This window comes from Peromyscus californicus, unplaced genomic scaffold (assembly GCF_007827085.1).
Source record: "Peromyscus californicus insignis strain IS unplaced genomic scaffold, ASM782708v3 Scaffold_13__1_contigs__length_99412109, whole genome shotgun sequence".
NCBI lineage: Eukaryota > Metazoa > Chordata > Mammalia > Rodentia > Cricetidae > Peromyscus > Peromyscus californicus.
In genome coordinates, this window is record NW_026294424.1 from 63,485,723 (window position 1) to 63,499,300 (window position 13,578).

A 13,578-nucleotide genomic window follows, 5' to 3' on the forward strand; every position below is an offset into this window, starting at 1 on the left:
ATAAAGAACATGTTATCAGACATTTGTTCTAGCTTTTCATGCTTATATATTTAATCAAGCATTTCTGAAACTCAATGGTTTATGTTCTACATCTAAGTTAAGCTTAGGGTGGCCTTGTCTTGTTTCTGACCTTCAGAATATATTCATGCAGAAGAAGAGACATTTGGTATTAGCACCAGCTGCTAATAAATTAGTAACTATTACTTAAATGTTAGCTCTAAAATGATAAAGCTAGTAAATTGTAGTAGAATATTTTAAGGTGTGTTACTTTGGTTTATGTTGCATTTATTTAACTCTGAACCTGTACCTTTGTAAAGTACCTGATGGTCTAATAAAGAACTGGCCAATAGCAAGGCAGGAGAAAGGATAGGCGGGGCTGGCAGACAGAGAGTATAAATAGAAGGAGAAATCTGGGAAGAGGAAACTAAGATGGAGAAGGAGCTAGAGTAGAGGAGGACTCAAGAGGCCAGCCACCCAGCTACACAGCAAGCCATGGAGTAAGAGTAAGATTTACAGAAGAGAATGAGAAAAGCCCAGAGGCAAAAGACAAATGGGTTAAATTAAGAAAAGCTGGCTAGAAACTAAGCCAAGCTAAGGCTGGGCATTTATAAGTAATAATAAGCCTCCTTGTGTGATTTATTTGGGAGCTGGGTCGCGACCCCCCCCTCAAAAAGCCAAAAAACAAACAGTAAATGGCTTAGTTTCATGTTCAGTCACAACAAACCAACATAAATATATTACTGCAAGAAAGAGTCTTCATTTTGGGTTTTATTTTCTGCCTTCTGTCTTGAGCATGACACGTCTTGTAAAAAAGTTATGAATCTTAGTATTTTGGTAGAATTTTAAGGCGTAGATTTAGTAGCTAGGTAGTCTTAGCTTACCTTACTATATAATCTCATACATTCCCCAGCTAAATTTGGTAGGCATAAAATACCAAATTCCCACAATAGTATTTTTAAAACGTGATACATTTGAAATTAAGACAATAGTTTAAAAAAAAAAGTTCAGTTCCTACATTATTGCTAAAGGACAGTCAAAAGTTGAAGAATGTATCTTAATTTACAATACTTGCAGTGTAACAACTGAGGGTTTTTTGGACTGTTTATTCCCCTTTAACCTATAACTCTAGAAATTAGCCTTACTTGTAATATGTAGAAAATGTTTTCTAGACTCTTTTTTAGCTAAATAAGCTTAACTCCTCTCCCATGGCCATTTCCCAGTGTTAAGCTGAGTTAAATAGTCCCCTGGGTTCTAATACCACATAAATGTGTACAGTTGTATGACTAAAAATTGTCAAATTAAGTTTGGCATGGGTTGGCCACTGTGCTGAGTTATAGAATATAACTTTGACACAACAGTAGGGGGTGAGATGTTGCCATTTAAATCCCTAGGTGACAGATGGAATTCTAGTAATGATTTCTTGCTCCTAAGATTTTTTTGCTTTGTATGAAATGTGAATAGGTTTGTAAGCTCTTTAATAGTACCCTATGTTGAGTTCAGAAGCTACAGTGGCTGGAGAAGTGCTGAGGAGCTTGAGGACTTGGCTGTACTAGAAAACATCAGAGCTAGAATGAATAAGATTCCTTTTAGGCCTTTGGAGCATGGAAGTACCAAATGATAATCAAACAGGCCATTAACATTTCACTCTGATGCTGTGCTGCCAGGGGTAGGAGGGAAGTATTAAGTAAACATGTTATTGCCAAACTCCTTAGTACAGGATGCTACTGATTGGTTAATTAAAATGCTAAGGACATAGGGATCCCCTTTGAGCATATGATGTTTCTACCTGGTATTTACACAGTGCACTGTGACTAAGATGTGTATTATGGAAGGACTGAGACAGGAGGGTGATACGGAGAGGAAGAACAAACACTACTAAGGCTAACTTGGTGGAGCTCCTGTCAGAATGTATGATGCTACCAGTTTTAATGTAAGCAAGGAGGCAGAACAGCCTAAGGGATTCAGAATTCAGCTTAATTTTAGTGTAATTCATAATATTTGTATGTTGTGCTTTTCAGAAGGCTATTTAAAACATGTATTTGAAGGTCAGAAGACAGATCATAATGCTATGAATCTGAAGAGGTTCCAGAATATGTAAGTGCTCTGGGCTCATGTGAAACCCCTTTTACAGGGCTTCATGGAATTTGTATAACACCTTTATATTCCCATGGTATCTTCCAAATATATTCTTTAAATTACTTTCTTTTTTTTTAAAGTTAAGGTTATTATAACCAAGCATTTTATTAGCAGTGCTGCAGAAGGAAATCAGTTTGGCTAAAAGTGGTAGTAATTTGATAGTTTGGTATTTTATAATTTTTTTAAAATTTTATAATCAATTTAATTTTATATATCAACCACGGATTCCTCTGTCTGCCCTCCTCCTGCCCCTCCGTCCTCCCCCCAAATCCCCCCCCCCCCCATTCCCACCTCCTCCAGGGCAAGGACTCCCCTGGGGATTCAGCTCAGCCTTATAGATTCAGTCTAGGCAGGTCCAGTCCCCTCCTCCCTTCACCTAGGCTGAGCAAAGTGTTCTAGCATAGGCCCCAGGCTCCAAAAACCCAGCTCATGCACTAAGGACAGTCCAGGTTCCACTGCCTGGGGGCCTCCCAAACAGTTCAAGCTAATCGACTATCTCACTTATCCAGAGGGCCTGATCCAGTTCCATGGGGGCTCCTCAGCTGTTAGGACCCCTGGGAATTAAAGCACCATTATTTTGTGAGTGTGTTAATGTTTTGCATGTATGTATGTATGTATGTATGTCTGTACCACTTGTGTGCCTGGTGTCCTTGGGGCCACAGAAGGGCATTGGAGGATCCCTTAGAACCTGAGCTACAGTTTGGGTATGTGTGTCACCATGTGGGTGCTGGGAATTGAACTCTGATCCTCTGCAAGAACAGTACGTGCTCCCAAATGGTGAGCCATCTCTCCAGCCTCCATTTTTTATTTCTTAGGTATTGTCTCTTCAGTTTCCTAATTACATGATGGCAAATCAGAAGCAAATCCATGTCATGGGTACCATGAACTGATTGAATCTCCCAGTGAATGTTACTTCACTTTTAGAAACAAAACTTGTTTTATTGTAAACTTTGAGTTAAAGATAGAAAACAATATTTTTATTTGCAGCTTAATTATACAAGTTTTTGCAATTTAAAAGTTTACAGTACTTATCTCTTTAGACATATATAAGGATGATTTATAAAATTTAACAATAATCAGAAAATGTTCTTCAAAAGGATTTCCTTTAATTTATAGCTAGGTATAAAGCTCATAGTTGCCAATATACTTCTTTATTAAGGGCACTGACCTAGGTCTTTAAATAAAAATAAGCATATCTGTAAAAAAGTACTACATAAGAAGGTGCATAAAAGCATGCACTTACAGATACTTTCTGAAAGGATGTAAACTACTTTGGGACAGTGTCATCTCTTTAGATTTCCTTGATTAATGAATAGCAGGACTACTGATGTCCAGATGCTACTGCGGAAAGATGACTAAGGCAACTACAGGCAGAAAGCATGTGTGATGCACAAAGAATAGACATTCCAAAAGTGAAGGCTTTTATGATATTGGAACAGGTTGGAGCGCCTTCTTGTAAATAAGTCAAAGAGATTGTCATACAGTACCTGATGTGTAGAATCTCTTAAAATGCAGACATTTCACTGCTTTGCTGTTTATAGGTAGCTATATAGCTTCTGTACTTTTTAACAGCCAACCAGTTTGGGGGTCGACTTAGTTCTAGGCCCTCGTGTAAAACACACATTCTAAATATGGAATGTTTAACACACACTGTTCTTTTCCTTTTCAATGTCTTTATATTTCCCCATTTTTATCATATTGCATAAGCTGAAATTCTAGTAAGAAAAGTTTCCTTTTCCAAGCAGAATTTTGCTGCAGTCTCCGTCAGTTTTCTTCTCTCATACTGTACAGTGGATCCACAAGTTTATTGTGCACATGCATTAAACCTTAAAGAAAACAAAACACAATTCTAGTTATATTTTTGTTAATTTTGAACTTTTACTTCAGATTTTACATGATATAATATTTGATTCTTATATAATTACAAGGTCTACTGAAACTGTTTAAGAAATACAATTTATAAATTAGTGTAGATCTAGAACAGCACAGCTATTTTGGAGTTCCAATGCAGCTTCAATTCTTATCTTGAGCATTAGAATGGCAGGCTGGTGAACTTGAATATGATTGGTTAATTCATTATCTAGAAGTTTATGTTTTGATTTTATGGCAATTGCTCTAGTTATGACAATCAAGGGACCCAGACTGTCATAAGATAGCTCTGTCTTCCAAAATACTACCCTATACATGTCACATGTGTTAACATGTTTGTGTATGTATATGGGTGCCAAAAGTCAATGTAGGGTGCTTGCCCTTTATCACCGCATCTCACTTTTAGAGAGGGTTTCTCATTGATTACAGAGATCATTACCTGGGAGGAATTGCTGCTCAGCAAGTTCCATAGATCTTGTATCTGACTCGCAGCCCTGGGATCACAGGCATGCACCATCATGCTTTACCTTTGAATAGGCACTGGGGGATCTGTACTAGGTTCTTCATGATTGCGAAGCTCTTTTCCAACTAAGCCATGTCCCAGCCTCTATATAGACTTTGAAATGTATTGACAAAACTGGTTGATTACAAGCTTGCCCCATAACCTACTGAGGTTTAACAACAATGCAGACATCTGTTTAAAATGATTTGGGATGGAAACCTAGGGATTTTAAATTTAAGTAGACTTTAGTAATCATTTCATAGTTAGTATGCATTCTTTAGAGTGGAAATAAAAATTTAAATGTAAGTACATTTAAAATTTTATTTTCTAATGGGTATGCGTGTTAGTGAATCATATTAAAGCTCTTCCAGTTACATCTCTTACAAGATTGTCTTTGACAGAATCAGTGAACTAAACAAACAGTTTTATAGTTTGGAAGGCAAAGAAGTTAAATTTTCCAGGTCATTCAAACTTACAAAAAAACTGTGGGGAAGGTATTTAGTTTCTTCAGAAATTGGGTATTGTATTTGAGAGAAAGGTGTTAGAAGTTTACATTCCTTATTTGAGAGGCCTCAAAAGGCACTCAGATCCACACAGTGAGGAAGACCACTTTCAGGGGACTAGCAAACAGCACTGGAAAGTGGTCCAGTAAGAGAAAAGCCGGTAGAGGCATCTTCAAATAAAGGAAGGAATAAGCATTCCATTTTCTGGAGCAACTGAAAATGAGAAGGCTGAGTTCTCTCACAGCTCGTTTAAGATTTAATCAGCACCTCAACCATCACAAGGCCCAATAAATAGAGGAGACATCAAAGTAAAGGTACCTTCAGCTATGTGATTTACATGCACTGTTTTGTAGATGATCACGTAGAACAGTGGTTCTCAACTTTCCTAATGCTGTGGCCCTTCAATACAGTTCAAGCTGTGGTGACCAACCATGAAATGATTTTCATTGTTACTTCATTACTGTAAGTTTGCTAGTGTTATGGACTGTAAATATTTTTAGAGATAGAGTCTGTGACCCACAGGCTGCAAACTTCTGATCTAGCATCCTACTTGATACAATGCTGTCATTTGCTAGCAACATTAAAGCTTTAAAATACACGTGGGATATTAAGCAGTAAAGCTGTTTAAAATTATACAGTGTATATAGCTTTTATACATAAGATAACTTGCTTCTAAACAAAATATCTTAGGTGTTTACCAGGTAAAAACTACTTTAAAAAGAGTGTAAATAATTGGTATGTAAGTCATAAAGAGAAACAAGAAAGTATCTCTTCTGATGAAAATGCACTGGTTTCCTGGCATTTCTTATAAAGATGCTACAATGATACAGGTTCTAAATCCCAGTTTTTAACTGAGTATCTTATAATCTGGGATCTACCTGAACTCTACCTCTGAAGTCACTGCCGGCAAGCAATGAAACGAACCTTGTTTAAATGGCAGCAGCATTCTGAATGTACACTAATACAGAGCGAAGTTCCATTTTAAAGGAAAAAACAGCTAGGATGAATGGAACGAATTCTCAAGTATCCAATCTCATCTTTAGAGAGGTGAAGTAAGTTTCCATTTACTAACAATTATCACTGTTATATATCTCATTAACCTAGATCTCTAGAATAGAACTTTTAAAAAGATTCTTGTAACCAAAAGAAAGGGTACTAATATAAATGGAATTTCAAATATTATACATAATTACACAGATTATTCTGTGTAGATTATATCTCATCAGTGTTTCATGTGACACTGAAGTGATCAGATGCCTAATATGTGAAAGTATATTTGAAATATGCATATAATCATGCAATGTACTCTCTACTAATATGCTTTCCTGCAAGAAAAGGTGATATACACTCAGGCTTTTATCAATTTCATTTTTTTGGATAACTGATGGTATCCTAAAATCTCTTCTGAATATTTATAACTCCAAGACAGAAAATACAGCATCCTCTTCAGGCCATAGAGCAATCCTCACATGAACGGTATGCTCTTCAAAATGTCTTCCAAGAGCTAAGATTTTGGATAATATCTAACAGTTACTTCCTTTCCAGCTTAAGTTATCTAACATTTTAATTAGAGACAATGATCATAGTATAGGTAAACAGGTATGATTTTGTTATAGATGCCACACAGGTCGATAAAGCCCAAACTCCAGAGGAGCTTTACTTCAGTTTTCTACTCTGCCCATAGGATCTCTAGGACTGGTAAGTGATCTGTCTTCTTAAATACAAGGTAAAGAGAACTTACTGCATAGCACTGTTGTGAGGAGTAAGTAGTTCAGTCAGGGAGATGCATTTAGAATACTGCCTGGCTATACAAGTTTGGACTCTTATTAAACAAATTATGAAAAAAAATCTAACAAAACACTAATCGTGACAAATAGACTAGCATACCTTTAATTCAGGAATGCTGGCACTGGACAATAAATATGTTAGATATTTTAAAAGTGGTGTTAAATCTTCTGGATGACGGCTTATATTAACTTCAAGGAATCTAACACTTTTGATACAAAGTGGACTCCATGGAAATACATGGGTAAACTCATAGCTTTGCTTCAGAACTCATCACCAAAGGCATTCTGCTTCTATTTGTCAAATTATATTGAAGGTACCATTGTTTTAAGATTAATTTACAAGAATTGTTTAATTGTGAAACATGTACTTAGCTATGTATCTTCATTAAAATGTTCTCCATAAATACTTAGTGAATGAAGAGCAACAGAGAACATAGAAGCAAATAACACAAAACCACATATAGAGTATGGTCAAACTCCAAGATTATTTTCAGGGCTTACTCAACTTAAGTCATCTGTATACCACCTCTAAGGATTTTCCCATGCACAAACATTTACATGAACTCTAACTTACTGATTTCCTCTAGCTGAATTACAGGGTTTAAGTTTATATAGTTCCTAATAGAACTGCTATATGTTGAAAGCATATTTTAAGTGCCATCAGGAACAAAAAGATACCAGATAAGCAATGCCACCCATTTTAAGACAGATCTCATCCCAATTTCAGTCAAGTCATAGAGTGAGTAAAATATAGCAACTTTGTTAACCTTTCTTTCAACAGTATTTATGAAATATAGGTTCAGTTTGTCATTACATTTTTCAACACTTGTTAATCAAAGTTACAATAAAAATGTATATTCACTCATGTCCTAGAATTGTCATATATACTATACATTCTGAGCCATGACTTAAATTAATATTCAGTACCCAACACAACTACTCTAAACAAGACCTCGATGCTTTATGCACTTGAGCTTGCCTTCACCCATAATCAGAAAACACTAAGCTTAGTGTAGTGTAAATGCTCTCTGAAGCCTCCTAAAGTGTCCATTACGTCACGAGTATTTTCTATACAAAGCCCAGTGCAAATAAGATTTGAAAATAACCAGACTACAGGAAAAAGGCAAAGGAAAATCAACATGCAGAAGTCTAAGCAGTCAAACTGCTGCTTTGCTATCATTTCACACTGTTTGAAAGTGTACCCATTATAATACCAACTGTAACATCCTGGAGTGGTTTGCCTGACATCGGGAAGCTTAGGTGGGATAGTGGGTGATGCATTTCAACCATGGATAAGGTTATAGAAGAAGGATGAGGCAGAATGCCCAAATGTTACCAAACAAATGAAAAGACCCAGGAAGGACACTACTGAGTCATTTAATCTTGTATATTCAATATGAAACTAAAATACTTCATTGAATTTTGGATTTCAAAGAAAAAAAAAATGTCCTGAGAGCTCTGAAAACTATTATCTGAGTTTTATTCCTTGAAAAACCTGGTTGGTGTGTTAGCACAATGTGAGTTTTCAACAGGCCAAACTGTAAGATTACCATCCACAGTTATTCAATTCTGCCATCCACTACCAGCATCTCAAACGCATACTAATTCAATGCTCACCTTTAAAGTATTTCACAGTTTTCACTCTTAATTCTAAAGTAGCATCTTCATCACACACAAAAATCGTTCGAGGATGCTGTTGAAAAGCTGAAACAGTCCACATGTGATTGATCCCTTCCTCGATGGCTTTGTACAGGGCAAATGCCTTGTGTGCACCTGTTATGAGGATCATCACCTGCAGAATCAAGAGTATCACTTGTCAATTAAAAGTGAGTAGGAAGCTCTATGGTAACACATAAGTGAAGACCAGAGTTAATACTTTAGTACTGATATGTAAAAGACAAGCCTGGGAAAGTAAAGAGAAGGGCTTCCTGGGTTTAAAAAAAAAAAAACCCGGGTGGTGGTGGCACATGCCTTTAATCCCAGAACTGGGGAGGCAGAGCTAGGTGGATCTCTGTGAGTTCGAGGCCAGCCTGGGCTACCAAGTGAGTTCCGGGAAAGGCGCAAGGCTACACAGAGAAACCCTGTCTCAAAAAACCAAAAAAAAAAAAAAAAAAAAAAAAAAAGTATCTTTAATGAATTTCTGTAATCTGGGCTAATACCCCAAATCTCTCTAGTCCAATTAAGAAATATGTCCTATGTTAGAAAAGAAAGTCCCTCCACAACAGCTGTTTAAAAGATAGCTAGAGAAGCCTGGACTTTCACCTAATGGGTATCATCATTTCTAAAGTTGTTCCAAACACAAGCTACTGAATTTTAAGAATTTGAGATCTCCTGAAACAAGGCACTGATTTTGAAGCACGTGAGTGAGATATTCTTGGAAATTACAGAAATTGCAAGTTCCTGTCTTTCAAATTCCTCACCATTTGTGAAATAATTCAAGAAACATGCCAGTGTGTGTCAGAAAGGATCTTACAACCTTTCAGCTACCCTTCCACAACTGCGAATACGTACCTACATTAACACAGTGTTAAGAGTTTATTGTTCTCTTTTTAATTAGTATTAACCATAAATCATAATAGGTTTTAATATGATATTTTCATAAATGCACATACTTATCATTTCCACTCTTAACTTTCCTTCCTTGTCCACTCTGGCATAACTGATCCCCTTCCTCTTCCCAAATAGTCTTCCTTCCTTAAATCTTGATCATATGAGAACATGAATTATTTATCTTTCTCAGTTTGGATTATTTATTTTTTTCTCATTACAATTATTAAAAAATTAAAATGACTGCAGTTCTAAACTACTTAAAATAAAAATTTATATTATGTATGCATATTTTATGACTAGGTATTCTAAAGTATAGAAAATAAAAGAGAATGGAGCAAGGTATTATATTTCTTTTTAAAATCCTAATTCAAATTGATTTTCATTTTGAAATTGAATCTTAACTAAAGCTGAATGTATCACCTTAATTAAAACCATCTGTCTTTTAAAACAAAAATTAACTAGTTTGATGTAAGGTAACCAAAAAAAAAAAAATCAATGAATATGTAAATTAATTTTCCTTGCTGGACATTGTTAGCCAGAGTACTGTCTTAAGAATGAAGTATTTATTACAGAAACAACCACATGAAATGTGTGTGTACCACATGCACAAAGACACACATTACTGGCTGTTTCAGGTCTTCTCTAATATTTGGAGCGCTGGTGCAGTAATGAAAGTCCCTTAGGTCATTAGCATATCAACAATCTCACAGGAAGTCCTTAGAAGGCAGCTGAATCTCTACAATGCTTCTTTAAAAAATATTAAATGGCTTTTTACTTATTTGTGTGTGTGCACACAGCCATCAATCAGCTCTGTCCTTTTAGTATGTGGGCCTCAGGGATTGAACTGTGGGAAACCAATACAGTCAGTCCTCCTAAGTATAAACATGAAGCACTTTATATTAATCAATCCTGTGTGCTCCAACACTATGTAAGATATTCGCTCTGCACCTCTGTCCCACCTGCCCTTCACAAGACTATTCAAATGGGTGGCTCCTGGTTCATAACTGCAGACTTAAGTTGATTCTTAGCAAGTCAATGAGAATGACAAGCGTTAAATGATGTAAACTAAGCATTTTTACTGAAAATCAGATGAATCTAAAATATTTAGCGCCATAATTATTCAACATCAAAGAAAAATGATCAAAGAATATTTCTTACCTCCCTAGCATCCATCACTGTCCCCACACCAACAGTTAGAGCCATGGTTGGCACTTTTGATAAGTCTCCATCAAAATATTTAGCATTTGCCAAAATGGTGTCCATAGCTAAAGTCTTTAATCTTGTTCTTGATACTAAACTGGATCCTGGCTCATTGAAAGCAATATGACCATCTGGACCTATTCCTTTCAAAAACAGAGAGGCTCACTCATATAAACATGAAATAAGCAAGGTTTCCAACATATAGTAAACATTTTTCTCAAATGTCAACTAGTTATGAAGGCAAAGAAATAACCATAAACACACTTACCTTAGTTTAGAGCTGAACTCCTAATACTGAATTAAATATTGTTTCCATATTTCATTTAATACACAGCATGAGATGACATAGTTTTAGCAATAGCAGGGAAGCATCACATTTATCAACTAACACTATAGGCTTATAAGGCTTTTTCACAACAGATAATAGTAGGTAATTTTGTGATCCAGTAAGATTAAACATGGCTACTTCCCTAAATGCCACCTCGTTGCTAACACATAAACTGATGTGCAAGAAAAATAAATGGGCCTTCAGGACCACAGTTTAGGAAACACCAAGATCCACTCCTGTCTTAGCCTTCTGACTACTGACTCAGTGGTCTTTATCCTCTCACTCTGCTTCGTTTAGTTCCCGTTTAGGTGAGGCCATAACCACTGCACACTTTTAGTTCTGTTCCCTCATAAAATAATGTATAGATTATAGAAGGTAATACCTTGAATACCAGTTTCTCAAGCTTTTTGATTTTTCACTATAATCTAACACACACACACACACACACACACACACACACACACACACACACACACACAAGGTCTTGTGTGGCAGCTCACAAGGTCTTTTCTGTTACACTCCATTTCCTTAATAGTACAAGAAGGGAATGCTGGATATTACTGGCTTTACTGATTTCATGACATACAGGTAACAACCACAGTGACCTATACACATCTGCTATATTCTAAGATGGCTCCTAAAATATAGAAAAGAATGTAGTATTCCTTATTTGAAGACAATTGGAGATAATTCCCTCCATAAAATCAAAAGCTTTAAAAATCAAATTTATAATACATTTATATTAGTTGTCAGACTTACAGCAACTTCAATAAAAACAAGTAATTCAAATATCTGTTACATTTATACTCCATGTTTACTTTAATGAGACAACAGCTATATAACTAATACTTGCTACACAAGCCATGAAAATATAGCAAGCTATAATCTAGTTTCAAAGGATTAAGAAAAATGAATATAGTATGAAGCAAAATGTTCTAAAGACAACAATTAGCAATGACTAATGTGTGAAAGTACATTTTAAATAAGGACTTACATACGGTTAATATTCAAGGATTGTTTCCACTCCTAAGTACAGACCTGTTTCTAGTATGTTTTCATCACACTTAAACCTTTCTTGCTATGTTTTCCAAATCACTGTTTTACTCTTGGGGATATAAACACACTATTGTATATACACTTTATATAAGCACAGAAGAAAGGATAAAGGTAGGAACATAAAAGCTTCAGAAAACAAATCAGAAGTCTGCAAAGACTGGTGTTAATGTTCTTAGTGGTGGCCTGGGCCTGACTGAGAAGCATACAGCTGACCTGAGATTCTGGTCAAGGGTACTGACAGAGAAGGAGCACCACATTTGCTTCCTACCACAACTAGCACAGAGCCTGTGATTCTGTAATGTTTTTAAGTTCAGCTAACTCTTTTGGCCTTTAAATCTAAATTAGGATATCAGCATCGTCTCAAGAACTCACTGGTGGGATTATGATATAGATCCTTCCTGTGTTCCTATAGTTCTGTGGGTAGTTTACAAGCTTCCTTTGAGTAAGGCTTTTGTGTGCCTCTATCTACCACTCAGAACCAAGCATTACACACATAAAGCATTCAGTAAATCACAGCTGACTGAATTAATGCATGATACTTTTCCTTTGGTTGGCTCAACAGTTTCTCCCAGCTACACCTCCTCTGCTCCACTCCTCACTATAGGTTGAGGGGTGGGGGAGTAGGGGGTGGGTCTCAAAAGTAGTTCCTTATGTCCCTGTCATGCTGAATGAAGGTGGCCTACAGAAAAGGACTCCAAGCTGAAGCAATGGAACTCACTCTCTAGAGCTGCTTTTTACCTGGTGAATAGAAACAAAGGAAACACACACAAGGGACTAACTGACAGCTGCCAGTTAATGAGCTCTTGCTTCCGAGAACTGAGGTTCTTTGGCTCTTTCCAATCAGTATTTGATCCCTTCCCTAGGCTTTGTGAATTATAGCAGAATCACTCCAATTAACACACTACTAGTCCCCTTCCACTAATTATCCTATTACTAAACCAAAACTTCAATGATTAAAAAATGTGGACATTTTCCCCACTGTCTTTTTAAAATTCTAAATATATCAAAATTTTAGGAAGTTACTACAGTTAGGTTTCATGTACAAAATCCCACTGTTTGTACCTTACTGCTGAGTCTTCCTTAGAAACTCAGGATACACTTTACCTTTCTCACAATTTCTGCCCTCAGAGAAGAAAGAAGGCTCTCAGAGTAATTATTTCGTCCTTTCTCTTCTCTACCAAGGGAAATAGCCCACCTAATCCCCCGGGGCGAATAGCAGCAAATTCAGATTCTTGGGCTCTTCTGAAGGTCCTACCTAGTCCAGGTCACAGTAGAGGGAAAACAACACTGGCTTCAAGCCCAACCTACAGTCTCTAGTCCAACTTTACCTTTAATAAAGCTGACATTTTGATCCCATTTGGCAGTTCTTAGTGTTTTTATTAACCAAACCCTGGAACAAAAGAAGGGTAAGTGGTAAGACCCAGATACCAAGCCTCGTCTTACAAATTCCAAAGATAATTACCTAGATCAAGAAACTCAAAGAATCCAATGAGATTCTCTCACGAGCAAGTAGGTATTCAACAGCTACTCCAAACAGGAAAGAAGGCATATGCTAATTCCTCTCTCTGTGCGCAGAAATCACATTCTCTAGATGGTACATATAAAGCGTCAGGCCCTGGATCATCAGACTCCAGTGAAGATGTTAAT

General features: G+C 36.5%; 1 protein-coding gene across 4 annotated transcripts in view; it reads right to left on the reverse strand.

Moving 5' to 3' along the window:
- Positions 1 to 3,049: 3,049 nt before the first annotated feature.
- Gnpda2 (glucosamine-6-phosphate deaminase 2) overlaps positions 3,050 to 13,578 on the reverse strand; it is a 116,235-nt gene continuing 105,706 nt past the window's right edge. For 3 of the 4 annotated variants that reach the window (XM_052735074.1, XM_052735075.1, XM_052735073.1), the window contains exons 5-7: positions 10,506 to 10,690; positions 8,415 to 8,589; positions 3,050 to 3,962 (exon numbers count right to left, since the gene is read on the reverse strand). In XM_052735074.1, coding sequence (XP_052591034.1) covers positions 3,901 to 3,962; positions 8,415 to 8,589; positions 10,506 to 10,690 — 422 coding nt within the window. In that variant the 3' untranslated portion in view covers positions 3,050 to 3,900. The remainder of the gene's footprint in view (positions 3,963 to 8,414; positions 8,590 to 10,505; positions 10,691 to 13,578) is intronic. The other variant, XM_052735077.1, reaches the window with a different exon arrangement.